Source organism: Hemibagrus wyckioides, linkage group LG21, assembly GCF_019097595.1.
Source record: "Hemibagrus wyckioides isolate EC202008001 linkage group LG21, SWU_Hwy_1.0, whole genome shotgun sequence".
Lineage (NCBI taxonomy): Eukaryota > Metazoa > Chordata > Actinopteri > Siluriformes > Bagridae > Hemibagrus > Hemibagrus wyckioides.
In genome coordinates, this window is record NC_080730.1 from 11,042,261 (window position 1) to 11,057,200 (window position 14,940).

Consider the following 14,940-nt stretch of genomic DNA (forward strand, 5'->3'; position numbering starts at 1 on the left):
ATTTAAAATGTGGTGCAAATGCTGATTGTTTAGATTACACAGTGTGATATTAAAAATTAGTCGAATAACAAAAGCATCGTGGTGTCTTTGAACACCGTTTTTTGGTCTTGTTTTCTCGAGAAGCCTTCAATAAAATTGCTAAACTAAGTTATATTCGTGACAATTAATAATTCTGTTTCAATATGCGATTAAAACTAAAATAAGTCTATACCAGATTTAAAATGCACAGCTCTTAGCGACCCAAATGAAACTTTTGAAACTTTGTCTGCAATATTATATTATATTAATATAAACGCTGTAAACACTTAAACACTGTACTTTATCCAATTTTATTTTATTAAATTCTGCCTGTGTAAAGAATTTATGCCCTGGATGCCTTTAATTTACAAGCCTACTTATTTTTAAGGCCTCTTCTTTTATTCCTCCCCCTCTTTCTCCTCCTCCTTCCTCCTCTGCTTCTTCTTCTTTTTCTTCTTCTTCTTCTTCTTCTGCTTCTTCTTCTTTTTTCTAATAATAATAATAATAATTCTCTATGTGGTTTACATGCTTTTGGTGAAAACTTGAAATATCAGGCATAATCTGCATAGTTTCACATATTTAGGCCTTAACAACTACCAGTGAAATAACCCCAGGATGACCTACCTAAGTTCACATCTTGTGCACAAACTATTTTTCAAATAGCGTAATTTCCAAATGTCTTTGTATAACTTTTATTAGGTTTCCGTCTGAAATACGCAAATATCCAAATAGCCTCAAAAGCACGATCGGACTTCTGTTATTATTATTATTATTATTATTGTTATTATTATTATTATTATTATTATTATTATTATTATTATTAATAATAATAATAATAATAATAATAATAATAATAATAATAATAATAATATTAAAATTTATAAATGAATCTTTTCTTGAGAGCATTTTCAATATTTATATTGTAAAAGCATATATCGATCCAACTTTAAAATAATTTTGTATATAATTACTGGCATTGTATTATCTGTATTTCCCTGTTAAAATATCTGTTACCCAAAACGCTTACCACATCTGTAATATTTAAAATAACGCTAATGCTGTTCTATAACGAAAGAACACTTGAATTTTGCAGGAATGGCATATAAACACCTTGTTTTATGCATCCACAATGCTTAATTGTTTTGGGATTGTCATGTCCATTGTTAAAAGCGCTATACAAATAAATTGATTGAAATTTGAAAAATTGTGCTCATGTAGCGTTCACTGTAAAGCGCAATAAGGTGTGAGAAAATAGATAAAGTGCGTTAGATCTGTACACGTGGACCGATAATACATTTTTGTGACATTATAATCCTTGAGGCACGCGTATAGGCGTAGGAAGGAGACAAAAATAAAAATAAACTTGGCTACACCTTCTTTGCTCCACTATCTTCGACAAGAAAGTTCAAACTGAACAATATCGAGCACTCAGTGTTTATGAAGCTTCATGCTGGTCTACCACAGAGCCCGAACACAATTATTTCCACATGTAGCCAATTCTTTAAAAAGGAAATAACGCAGCCTAAATGAAAATGCTGTACGTAAACATTTCAAGGCCAAAGGCAGCGTTTAAACTTGGGTGATAAACAATACTGTAGTAAATTACAGAGCGTGTGTAGTGTTTTTTTTTTCTTTTCTGGATGTGATGCGTGATACATAAACGCCTTTTCAACCATCGTGCTCTCATAAACAGCTTGCTGTAGAATGAGAGAAAAGAAAAAGTGGAGCCTGCCATCTTCAGTGCCATCCCCAATTTCATCATCCACCAAAGATCCAGCTGTCTGCCCAACTGTCCGTAAATCTGTCTTTCATTAGAGCATGTAAATACTTTTGGGCCAAACTGGTGCGGCATAGCAATGACTAAATAAATCATTTCGGTAGCAGTTTAGATACATCGAGCATGTATTAATATAAAAGAAAAAAAAATCAATATCACCGGTATCTCCAATTGATTTCATGCCTAAATGTTTACGATGTACTTATTGTAATGTAGGCTTAAGTCAATACTATTATGTTTAACTGTATTTGTTCGAAACCAACCCGTTTCCTCAGAGCATCAGATGAATTCACAGCTTAATTATCCAACTAAATTCGTTGCTGAATCATTTAATAATAAACATTATCATCTGTCTCTGTAAAAAGAACATTTAATTCTTTATCATATTATTCATACATAGTTAAAATCACGGAGCATAAGAATTGCAGAGAAACTGTCCCCGCGAAGCGACATCTCCAATGTAAAGTGTTAACAAAGGTGAGAGACCAATTTCTGCTCAGTCCTGCTCTAAATTTTTTTTTTCATAAAGAGAAGAACAAGATTAGGCAGCCGTCCATTATATATATATATTTACAAAATGGAAACATCATATCGGTCCACTTGACTGAATCAGTTTTTAAGTGCCAAAACGTCGATTTCGACAGGAAACAATCCATGCGAGACCGTTAGCCTATGCATCCTTAAAGTTGGATCCACAAAGGCTGAGAGTTGCATGTTTATTCCTCTTGAGTGGGTTCAGACTGGCCAGAGCATGATGAAGAGCATGACGATGATGAAGAGGATGAAGATGCGCCCTCGGCTTCCCGCGTCCTCTCTCTCTCCTGTTCGGAAAGCTGCTCTCCGGAAGGTATAGAGTTCTTTTTCGGCCGCCCTTTCGGTTTAGTTGGGGACTCCAGCCCTCCTCCCTGCAATACCTTAATGATAAACAGAAAATACGAATATTAACATATTTTTAATACACACCAGTGACCTGGTGTAAATTGGAAAAAGCGACACTTACGATTTTTTTCCATTTCATTCTTCTGTTTTGATACCACGTTTTGACCTGCAGCTGACTGAGGCCTAAAGACTCAGCCAGGTCTATCCTGTAAGAAACGCAACAACTGTATTATTTAAAAATTAGGTTATTAATCAAGACAAACTATTTTAACTTGCAAAAGCGTTACAGAGTTGTAGGTGTGAAGCAGTCTCGCCTAACCTGTCCGGGGTCGAGAGGTATTTTTGTTTCTCGAATCTTTTCTCCAGACCCATGAGCTGGAGCTCGGTAAACACGGTTCTGCTTCTTCTACCTTTCTTGGTTTTGCTGAGCGCCTCGGCTCCGGGTTCGAGTTTTCCGCGTAGGTGCAGATCGAGCGGGAGATGATGCGAGGCTGAGCCAACACCGAGCACCGGAGGCCCGGGGAGCAGCGCAGAGCCGAGCGGCGGCCCGAGAGAACATGACAGCGGAGACACGGGGAACTTCAGCAGGCCGCTCTGCTCTGCCTTCAGCACTGAGGAATGAAACAGACACGAGGCGGCTATAAGGACGAGACTGTTCGATTTAGACTATTAAATAGTCAAAAAATGTATTGTATTCTCACGCGTTTTAAGATATATCTGCGTATTTAACGAACCAGGTAACACCCAATATTGATAGACAACTTTCTGACAGAAATAATCTACTTAGAGCCCTCTTTTGTTGCTAGTTCAAATACAGGAGTATAGGAAACACATACAGAGAATGCTTTATATTCCAAAAGAATTAAATTGTATTTGCTGACTCCCGTAAAACGCTTTGAACAGAATTTAATAAATGTCCATACCATTAACTATTATGCCAAAAATAGAATGGAAGACTTTTAAAAGAAAATTTCCGAAATAGTGCAGCCTGGTTTAAATATATTTCAGTGAAGTGGTGGCCGGGTAGAAGGCACTGGGACAATATTTACCACCAATTCTAATGCTTTGACTGGTACTGACACTGGGAACTTCAGCAGGTCACCAAAGTAATGTGGCTCACACATACAGGGCCATAAAAACAATAGTTATGTTGGCATAATAATAATAATAATAATGATAATAATAATAATCTTCCTTGTACCGATTATCTGCTTTATAGGTGATATCACCTCTGTGTTGTGCACTGCATGTTCAGTAGTCACAAACTGACAGAAAATAAAACAGAGAAAGTCTGTTTGGTCTTTTCTAGATAAATGTCTCTTTTAAAGTTTCAGAAAATACTAATGCTTATAGCAACAAGTTTGGGCGCTTTGTGTCTCTTTATGTTCATATTAGGTTGTCTTATAAATAATGCATCAAATTTAAAGTAAATTCATTTTATACAATGTCGTAAAATGCAACTTGTCATATTTATTATTATTATTATTATTATTATTATTATTATTATTATTATAGTAGTAGTAGTAGTAGTAGTATTGGTGATGTTTTGGCTGTTTGTCCCGAGTTTAAGCTTGATATTAACTTATTTATGTGAAATGTGCTTGACATTTACTTTTTGCTACAACTGATTAATAAACTTTCTTATCTTTGGCCTAAACTTTATCATTCTTTATTAATCTTTTATTAAGCGTTTATTAATCTGCAGTGTTCCTTAGCAACATTAATGGCATTAATTAATGAGCATTTTTCTAAACTGGACTGCAGTAGGTGTATAAAGTAGTCTTTATATGCATTCTTGGTTGCAACATGGACACTTACCTAAGTGATTTGGATACGGCCGTGCCGATAAAAGCGCATGTACTCCGAATTTTAGTAAATCTCCTGCAGGCGGGGAGACCTTGTGGTCCGGATGCTCGGTGAGGATCTCCTCAATCATAAAGCTTCTGTATCGGTGAGACCTGTGGTCCTGCTGTGCCTCCGCAGGGTAATAGTGAGCACCGATCTCCAGAGGATGCTGCATCATTACTGCGCGTTTCTGGACGCGACACACTTCTTCCGTGCTTCGAGTCTCTATTTTTCGGTGGTGCGTAAAAATTCGCATCGATGTGGTGCGTAAAAATTCACATGTCTACCCGAGGCGCACAAGGAGAAACATCCATCCTACTCTTCCGGTTAACTGGAGCCACCCTGGACGCGGCTATTTTTTTACTGCGCAAAAAGAGTGATATCCGATCTCCGGGCTCATGAACGCAGTAATTTCGTCCTCTTCCGCTTTGGATGTCTAAAACATGCCCGAGTCCTCACAGCTGAAATAGGAAGTTTGATTCTCTCACCATGGAATAGAGCAGTGTGTTACATTGGCCACGAAAGTTTTGACTCTAGAGCACACAAGCTTAAGGAGGTCTTGTCACACAAGGCCCCTCCTCCTTTAAAGCCCGATGACACCCTCACCCACAAAGAGGGGGATCCGTGCTTGCAAAAGATTACGTTTTCAGTAGCACTGCCTCAGCAATAGGATATAACAACATCAGTTGATGTTTAAAAATATAAAAATTGCCAGATGAGTTTAGCTTTACCCTCCCACTCCAAAAACGTCGTTTTTGCCTCAGTAAGGTTGTGCACGTTGAAAGCCTTGCAGTAATATTCCTGCATAGTATTAACAGCTGTGTGGTCGAGTGACTCAGTGTCAAGGATGAGTTAAAAGCTCTCGAAGCTAGGACGACATGAGTGTTTGTAAATATTATCTCGTGGTAATTGACAAAAGACAAATAGATTGCTCATTCTTCATGAAGATTCCCAGCTCACATCCCCCTCTCACAATACTACTGCACGTTTACGATTAAGAGTCATAAAATTACGAGTTGTAAATTCAAATGGCCTAACAATGTGATGACCAGTTTATAGGGTAATTCATACACATCCCTCATTCCAGTCTTTTCTCACATCTGACCCTACAACAACAACAACAACAACAACAATAATAATAATAATAATAACAACAACAACAACAACAACAACAACAAAAACGCAGCCCGATTTGGACAACTAAGTCTTACAAAACGAGGACTTTTAAGGATTCACTGGATAATTAAGAGTTCCTCAAGTTCTAGCAAAACACTTGGTTAGAGGATTCCACACTGAACAAAAAGAACAACCTCGGACCCTTGAGAGTTCTACATATTGAGTGTAAAGCTTACTCTAATTACTTGACCTCTATTGTGGTACTGCACACTACACCCAAATGCGTTCAGAATATTCTTAAGAAGATGCTATATAAGACAGTTTGTAAGGCTCTACACTTGACGTTTACAGAACTCCCTTTAGGGTTCTAAACAATTAACAGTTTTAAAAGACTAATACGAAAAAACAAAACAATACTACTACTACTACTACTACTACTACTACTACTACTACTAATAATAATAATAATAACAATAATGATAACTATAAATATATCCAGGAAACCCTGAATGGCAAGCCAGCACCGTGAACACTGCATAGCTATATGTCATAGCAAGAATAAAGCAACAGATAGATAGATAGATAGATAGATAGATAGATAGATAGATAGATAGATAGATAGATAGATAGATAGATAGATAGATAGATAGGCTTTATTGATCCCATGAGGGAAATTCATGTTTTTAGTCAGAAACAAGATACAACACAGGCACACACAAAATATAAAATGTTATATATATACAGTATATATAAGACTAAGAAGATTAAATATAGAATACAATATGTAGTTACGTAGTAACGCAGATATAAAACACAGTTTATATTAATAATAATAATAATAACAACAATAATCATATTCTTCTTCTTCTTCTTCTTAATATTATTATTATTATTATTATTATTATTATTATTATTATTATTATTATTATTATTATTATGAGTAGTAGTAGAAGTACTGTTGTTGTTAATGTTGTTTTTTTTTAAATTATTTTTCTGAATTGTCCTATCCAAACATTCATGATGGAAATTTCTTCACTATTTAACTTGAAGTGCAGAGAGTAATATCAGCGAGAACGAGACACTTTCACCCAGGACGGTGTTGCACACAGTGGTAACACTTGACTTTAACCACTAGGCGGCAGTATGTGAATGCCTTCTGTTCAAATACAGTACATACGCAGCATATGCCATGATAATAAATGAGCCTCAGATTTATGTTTAGCTCTGATTATTAACATTCAGTTATTTCATACCACAGCTTACACCATACAAATTTATGTTAGCATTTATGGGGTATGCTTAATACAATTCTCTATGGTCTCGTTTTTGTAAACTGCAAATATAAACTATTAATAATATTTGGAACTGGTCCTGTACTTTAAACATGCATAATGGATACAAAAAAAAAATAAATTCAGTTAATTTATGGTAAATACGACTTTTGGCCACGGCAAACCTTATCTCATAATCTGCAAAGGGATGCTAAAGGGACATGCTTATTATTCTCTATTTACAGTGTAATTACTGATAGGTGTGCATTCAGCGTGCACTGAGGCCTCTTAGTTTGAAATGAAACGCGGTCTGTTTTTCACTCGCGAGCGCTTTGTAGCCTTTTCTTTAATTCTTCAAAGCGGAAACGTCATGGGCCTCGGTTTGGTCGCGTGACCACAAAAGAGCCAATCAGATTGCGTTATTTCTGTGCTCTACAACCTGTTAAAATGTAACTGTTTGAAAATGGCCAGCGAACACACCGTGCAAATACTGGGGATTTGTGCAGCAATTTAATCAGGACGCATGAGTAGGGTTGTACCACAAAGTGTCATGACCGGCAGCTGATAAAACATTAAGCGAAGGACCGAGGTATGTAGCTGACAATCAGATATACACCCATTAGCTTAATTGGCTGTTGTCTAAGAAGGTGACCATTGCCTTCTAACCCTAATGTTACAGTTTATATTATAGGCTCGTATACAGGCTTACTGGTTTTGTTTTCAACGTGTTATAACTGGATACCAAAATGCCTTGCATTATTCTGGTCAGCCTTGGTCTGCATTGGTCTCGCTAGCTGCATGGATGTCTACCAAATATTTGCCTACTGCATGAGGTTGCTGGATAATAATAGCGTTTGATGGATTTTAAAAGAAGTTAGCTGTTATACTGTAATCTGGTGCAGTAACATACCAGGCCATGTAAACAATGAGTATCCTGTTAGGGGATGTTTGCGAATCTACAGTAAGAGAGTAAACAGAGTAGTATATAAACGTGTAGCACAACATATACATACTGCAAAAGATTGACTTTTCTCATTATGGTAGGTTGACAACCTTAGATTGTTCTACTCCAGGTTTGTTTTGTCTGTTTACTAGGTAATTTAATACATTCCCTGGACTTTGTAATTATTTTGCTGTATTCGGCAGCCACTGTTTGGTCAGAAAGTCAAGTGGTAGTTTTAGGACAGTGAAAATGTAACTGCAATTAGATTGTGCTAGAACAAGTTATTTATACGGTTATTAAAACGTAAGGTGTTCCTGCCACACCAGGCTTATGAAAAAGAGATAACTGTTTTTCTACTTGGCCATATGGATGGCTGTTATGAAGAATTTGCATGTTACTGTACTATTGTTTTGCACATAAATGAATATTTTTGCAACATAAATCAATGGACATACAGATATACATAGCCTATAGTTTTATATTTACAAAGTCTGTATCTATAATTCTGCGGCATTCACTGTGGACAGCAAAGAACAAATTTCACTGTACAGGGAAACTTGTTTTCCTCACTGTGCACATGACAATAAATGCTTTGAATCTTGAATAAGAAGAATAAGAAGAAATTAGGAAGTTGTAATTGTGGTAAGAATTAAAACACTCGGGTCAAGATGTGAAGTGGCTCAGCACAAATCAGTTTCTCTACCAACCCCGGACTTGCTTATGATCGAATCAGCACATGTCCCAAAATGTTTCTTTTTTACCACAGCAATTTGCAAGTACTATAGGTTTTGATTGAATTTAAGAAATAATTGATTTTTTGTTTTACAATTATCATAGGACGTAATGTAACGTAAACATTTATTTGCTATGGTGAAAACAAGCTATTGATATGATACGAAATTATATATACATAAATATATATATATATATATATATATATATATATATATATATATATATATATATATATATATATATATATATATATATTCACTAGCAGCTTTCCTAATACTAGGTAGAAACAGAACCCTGAAGTATTTCTGAAAAACTCAAACCAGCCTGTCTGTCATCAGTTTTTCCCCATTATTTATATTCATATTTCATGTGAACAGTTACATGATTTTATACACGACACTACTGCCACACGATTAGCTGATAAATAATTGGCCAAATGAAGAGGTGTACAAGAGTTTTAATAAAATATTCCTGTAGTCTGAGTCATATCTTTCAAAGCTCCAAGTATACAATTAATGTAGTTGATAAAGAGTTATATTTCATATTTTTGGTGAGATTTAAATAGTGTTAAATACTAAATAAATGCATTTCATTCATTCATTCATTCATTCATTCATTCAAATAAATGGAGGTATGTATGCCAATTTTATTCATTTATATTAGATATTAATTGACCTCCGTTTATTTGTCTGACATGCTACATATCTCTTACTAGAAAGATTAATGAGTGCAATTGGAGAGGGGAAGATGTGTGGTTGTAGTTCCAAGAAGTCGTCTGAATGAAAGCGGGTTGATTTGTAAGGCAATTAATAAGTAAGTTACTGTTGGCATTTGTTAGTAATCAGTAAGTTTAGGGTGGACCTAATGGGACTCTTTTGTTTTTAGCTTATACTTAAGTTTGACTTTCATAACTTTATATATAAGTTTGCCTCATGGCTTTTAAAATGTCACATTGGCAACACAATTATAATAACTTAGATTATATATAGTTATACCAGAGCACTGATGAATTCTATAATAAGTTTGGTCAGAAGGTGATTTTTCTATTATACACTGCCTTGCCAAAAAAAATCAACTATATAATTACTGCAGTGATTAATATGTTAGTTTTATTTACCCTAACTGATGCAGTGAATAGTTTTTCATTGCTTAAACATCCATGTCAGAAGACATATCCTGTGGTTGTAGAAAAGATGTTACTCTGTTTCAGAATGGTCAAATTATTGGCCTGCATCAAGCAAAGAAAATAACTAAAGAGACTGCTGAAACTACTAAAATTGGGATATGAGGTTGGAAAAAGATACGTGGTTGGAAAAAATCTTAAATGATCATGATCAGAGATCACTTAAATGTTTGGTGAAATCAAATCTTACAAAAAAACAACAACAGTAGTACCCACAGCTATGTTTAATAGTGAACGTATGAGCATTTCCACATGTACAATGTGAAGGGAACTCAAGGGATGGTGACTAAACAGCTGTGTAGCCTTAAGAAATCCAATTATCAGTGAGGCTAATTAGAAAAAAAAGCTTCTAGGGAGCATAAAGATTGGACTCTGGAGTAATGGAAAAAGGTCATGTGGTCTGATGAGTCCAGATTTATCCTCATCCAGTGTGAGGGGCGACTCCGGGTACAAAGAGAGGCCGGATGAAGTGGTGCACCCATCATGTCTAATGCCTACCATACAAACCTGAGGGAAGTGTTAATATGGGGTTGCTTCAGTTAGTTGTTCAGTGTTATGTGCCTAAAAATGAGGTCGACTCTTCCATCATGAATTCAAGATCTTGCACTCACAATCAACAAGAATGAACAATAAGAAATACATTTTTTTAAGTGACATTTTTTCTGCTAGTGATGCCAAAGAGGCCAAACTTACCTTGTACCACGCTAGCTAGCTCACATTGATTTATAGATTGCTGTAAAGGTGCTTCTGGGCAAAAATGGGTCCCTTAAGTTTGTTCATCTTCAACTGACAGGAAAGGCTATTTCATATTTTAAGTCAACAGTTATTTTCCTGATGAGTGTAATTGCCTTGTATGCTATGTCCACTGATGATGTCACCAACACCACTAAGTGTTGAACACAGATGATCGTTACACACAGGGCAATGTCCTAATTTAATTATAAGAAATACAGTGGTCTGGAAAAACCTGTTGTGTAAAAGAGCAACAACACACTTATGAGCTATTATAGAAAATTAATGAACTTCGGTGTAGTAACAATAACGTTTATTGCTCTATTAATTAATTCACAAGTACATTTTCATTGCTTTTTAAAACTCCATTCCACTGCTGAGTAGAAAAATAGATAGAATTATTTGTACATCTGTCTTTCATAAACCTGGTGTGTCAGGAAGATGAAATGTAAACCCAAGAACACTCTCTTAGTTATGTTCAGTCTTAATATCCATACAACGTCTTCTGGCATAACCTTGAACAAGTTGTTCTGCAGTGTATCTTTCGCAGTCCTGTAAGCCATCATTTCACTTGGCAGTGAAATCAAGGCAATCAAGTACAGCATAAAATACTGAAGTCAAATGAATTTGCATGGATATTAAATGCATGTCAAATAGTTCATTTTCCTGACTCACTGTCTTACCCGCTGACATAAATCAGAATGTAATAATGTTCACAAATCAGCCTGGGCAGTTTGAACCTGGTCTCATTCCTGTGGTGCTCAACTTCTGAAGTTAAACACATAAATAACAAGTCATCATTTAATGTTGCCTGGTTTTGGAGTAAAAAGCAATGTAATCTCAAGTCAACAATCAGGGCTAACAAAACACACTTTACACGAATGTATATGTTATTGGACCACAGATTTATAGAGAATACAGTGCTATCATTGCCGCAGTGTTTTAGCCTTCGGGTCACTATGACGTTACCAGAGAGCACTACTCTGTGATTAAAACCACAAGCAAATAAACAGAATTTATAAACAACAGACAGAATTTGTTTTAGCACTGCTATCTCAAGGTAAAAAAAACCTCTTGATTACTGACAACCTGTCAGTGTTTTGTTACTTTTCATTTAGGGTGTATCAGAGCAAAATGAATGGTAGAAGGTACTTTGCCTTGGCAGTGTATGTAATTGACATTGCCATGGACAAAGTGTGACTCTGGGCTTGAAAGCTTTACTCCAATTACACTAAAATACAATTTTATATTGATTTATAGTCATAATAAAATTAAAACAGCTCTCTTGAATTCTTGAAATTGATTTATTTTATAATTTTATATATCCACACAAATCTGACCCTGGTGCCAGATGTAATTATAAACACAGAGATATTTGAATGTACTATTTATAAAATACATAGTTTAGTACTATTGTAATAAACTATCATTTCTACCATAATTTGTTATTTAACAAAAAATATGTAATTTATTTTGTGAAGCTTTCCGTAGGGAGACAATTATTTAACGTTTGTTAAATATCAGTGTTTTGTAACAATCAGAAGTTTTTTGCCTCAGAAAAGTCCATGTAAATGTACGTGGTAACAGTCACATCAAGGACACCCTTTTGTGTTTTGTTCCTTCCAGAAAAATATAAGACGTGCATATGCATACATAAACATAAAAGAAACTTCTGACACCAGATTAATATATTTATTTTTAAGGGTGTAATGGTATTGTTGTTATAGTAGGTAACTAACAATATATTTAACAGACTGCATAGAAGAAATTCATAAACACTTCATCAAACCTATACTATATAAGTTTGGGTATGATGCTAATATATGGAACAAAATATTGCTTAAATGAGAGTTTTTTTAAAATTATTCTGTGATGTGGTATAGTACCATTTTATTTGCATAAGTGTCTTGCCATCAGTTTGCTTTGGAATTGACCCAAATCATGTCTTATTCACTCAGGTGTTATTTCTAAATACATTTGGCTGTCATCTTGAGTTTTAAATTTAATGGCTGGTTAAAATGCAAAAACAAACCGTCCTTAAACTGGCTACTCCTTGCAAGCACTGCTGCCAATAACACACACACACACACACTCACACACACACACACAAAGTCTATTATTTACATTATTCACTGTCCGGTGCGACCCAATTGAGGATGGGTTCCCATCTGAGCCTGGTTCTTTGGTTTCTCCCTCATGTCAGTTTTTCCTTGCCACCGTTCCCTCAGGCTTGTTGATTAGGGATAAATGTTACAGATAAATAGAAACTTTATTTTATTTTTATTCTCTCTTTCTATGCTTCTAAAAAGCTGCTTTGAGATAATGTCCATTGTTATAAGCGCTATACAAATAAATGGAATAGAACTAATTTTATCCGATTAGCTTTAAAATTTTACGCAAAAGTTATATTCCTGAAAATCTCTTTAGTCATGTTTGTTGATGTGACTAACACTACTATAGTAAGCATTTCAAACTAGAAAGTGGAATTTTATTTGGTAAACACAGACGAGTGGAGTGATACACAACGTAAAATATCCCAGTGAGGCTGTATTAAATATAACCACTCTTCAAAAGCCACTGACCAGGACAATTAGTGGACTGAAACGAACTGTTGCATAAATATGAAATAATGTAAAAGACTACTAGTGTAATATGCAGGATAGGACTTATTAAATTGACAATGTAATATTGTGCTAAATCATATCGGTTAATTTAATAAAGTTTTAAATCTTAACATGTAAAATTGTAAATTGTAAAAAAGTTCAGGAACTCTTGAAAACAGACCAAGCTGTTTTTGCCTCATGGCTTAAACTATGTGGTAAAAAGTATGTCAATATAAATATTTTTGGCATTGATTATATATTTTAAATAATCTGTATAATTGATTAACTAATCAATAGATTAATAGGTTATCTAAATTATTGTTAGTTGCATGCCTATTTGTAATACATATTGCGTATCATAAAAAATGAAATATTGTGATATGATACTTTTGTCATAGCATCCAACCCTAATGCAGAATGGTTGTACTGTTATGTGCCTGTGGGTCTCTTATTGTGTATTTGTGAGGAATTTTTAGTGAAATGAATCTGCATAACTAATAGGTAGTTTGACCGGACTGAGAATCAAGAAAAGGTAAAAGTGCAGTAGGTGCACACTGTTACTGAACACTGTGCTGCTGGAGTTAGTTTAGCGACTGCTTTGACAAATGACTTCAAACTTTAGATAAAAGTGAGCTCCGCTCTTTGGTTTAGCGCAGTGTCATTGTGCATAAACACAACCAAAGCTTAAACTCAGGCACAGTGACCTATAAAGGCCAATCAATATGTCAGATATAGCTTCTCCTGAGTAGATATTGACATGATATCATGCAACTCTCATATGCTTTTACTGCAAAGGAGTTTCAGGTTAAGTCAAGAAGCTTTTATTGTCATTTCAACCATGTATATCTGACACAGTACATAGTGTAATGAAACAACGTTTCTCTACGACCATGGTGCTATATAAAACAACATAAATCTACATAAAACAACACAGCTAAGGATTTAAAGTAAGCTGTTCTAGCTACATAAAGTACATAGTGTGCAACCTAGTGTAAGCAGTGCAAGATAAAAAAACAGTGCAAAGCAGACAGTACAAAACACCACAGGACAGATACACAAAATAGCGCAAAAATATTGTGCAGAAATAAGAGGATTGTAAACAAAGAGGGTTCTTGTAAACATATATACACTTAATACATAATAGCAGCAGTTGGTGGCAGTATTGAAATGTGGTGAGCAAAAACAGGCCCAAATGCATTGGAACCTTTTTCCAGATGGCAGGAGGGTGAAGAGTGTGTGTGAGGGGTGTGTGGGGTTTGCGGATGCAGCGTGTGGTATAAATGTCTATGATGGAGAAGAGAGATGTAAAGAGAGATTCCAACGATCATGTTAGCTGTCTTCACTATCCGCTGCAGGGTGTAGTTGCAATTCCCAAACAGGCAGTGATCCTGCTGCTCAAGATGCTCTCAATGGTCCCTCTATGGAATGGATGGGGGGAGGGAGATGGGCTTTCCTCAGAAGAAGTAGAGACGGGCTTTTTTGGTGATAGAGCTGGTGTTGAGTGATCAGGTGAGGTTCTCTGCCAAGAAATTTGGTGCTCTTGATGATCTCCAGGGGCAAGCGTCGATGTTCAGTGGTCGCTTTGTGCTCTCCTGAGGTCAACAACCATCTCTTTAGTTTTGTCCATGTACAGAGACAAGTTGTTGGCTCTACACCAGGCTGTTAGCTGTTGCACCTCCTCTCTGTATGCTGATTAGTCGTTCTTGCTGATAAGACCCACCAAGGTCGCGTCATTGGAGCACTTGATGATGTGGTTTGAGCTGTACATTGCTACATAGTAGTGAGTCAGCTCAGGTGTACAGCAGTGGGCTGAGCACACAACCATAAAGTGGGCCCCA

At 35.7% G+C, this 14,940-nt stretch overlaps 2 protein-coding genes across 3 annotated transcripts in view; one reads left to right on the forward strand and one right to left on the reverse strand.

The window, feature by feature from the left end:
- Positions 1 to 2,135: 2,135 nt before the first annotated feature.
- On the reverse strand, positions 2,136 to 5,043 carry barx1 (BARX homeobox 1). Its single transcript, XM_058373734.1, has 4 exons — positions 4,493 to 5,043; positions 2,994 to 3,285; positions 2,796 to 2,880; positions 2,136 to 2,709 (listed from the first exon to the last, which is right to left on the reverse strand). Exons 1-4 carry the CDS (start codon positions 4,773 to 4,775, stop codon positions 2,512 to 2,514), a joined length of 858 nt encoding a protein of 285 aa, XP_058229717.1. The 5' UTR covers positions 4,776 to 5,043; the 3' UTR covers positions 2,136 to 2,511.
- A 2,275-nt stretch (positions 5,044 to 7,318) lies between these two features.
- Positions 7,319 to 14,940, forward strand: part of ptpdc1a (protein tyrosine phosphatase domain containing 1a) — a 29,105-nt gene continuing 21,483 nt past the window's right edge. For both annotated transcript variants that reach the window (XM_058373864.1, XM_058373862.1), the window contains exon 1: positions 7,319 to 7,495. The gene's annotated coding sequence lies outside the window, so the exon portion shown is untranslated. The remainder of the gene's footprint in view (positions 7,496 to 14,940) is intronic.

Bases quoted from the DNA above. Each gene is read 5' to 3' on its own strand.
- barx1 (XM_058373734.1), bottom strand. From the start codon at position 4,775: ATGCGAATTTTTACGCACCACCGAAAAATAGAGACTCGAAGCACGGAA. The intron at 3,286-4,492 runs GTAAGTGTCCAT...TTCATTCCTCAG, and splicing joins GCCGTATCCAAATCACTTAG to TGCTGAAGGCAGAGCAGAGC. The intron at 2,881-2,993 runs GTTAGGCGAGAC...CGTTTCTTACAG, and splicing joins TACCTCTCGACCCCGGACAG to GATAGACCTGGCTGAGTCTT.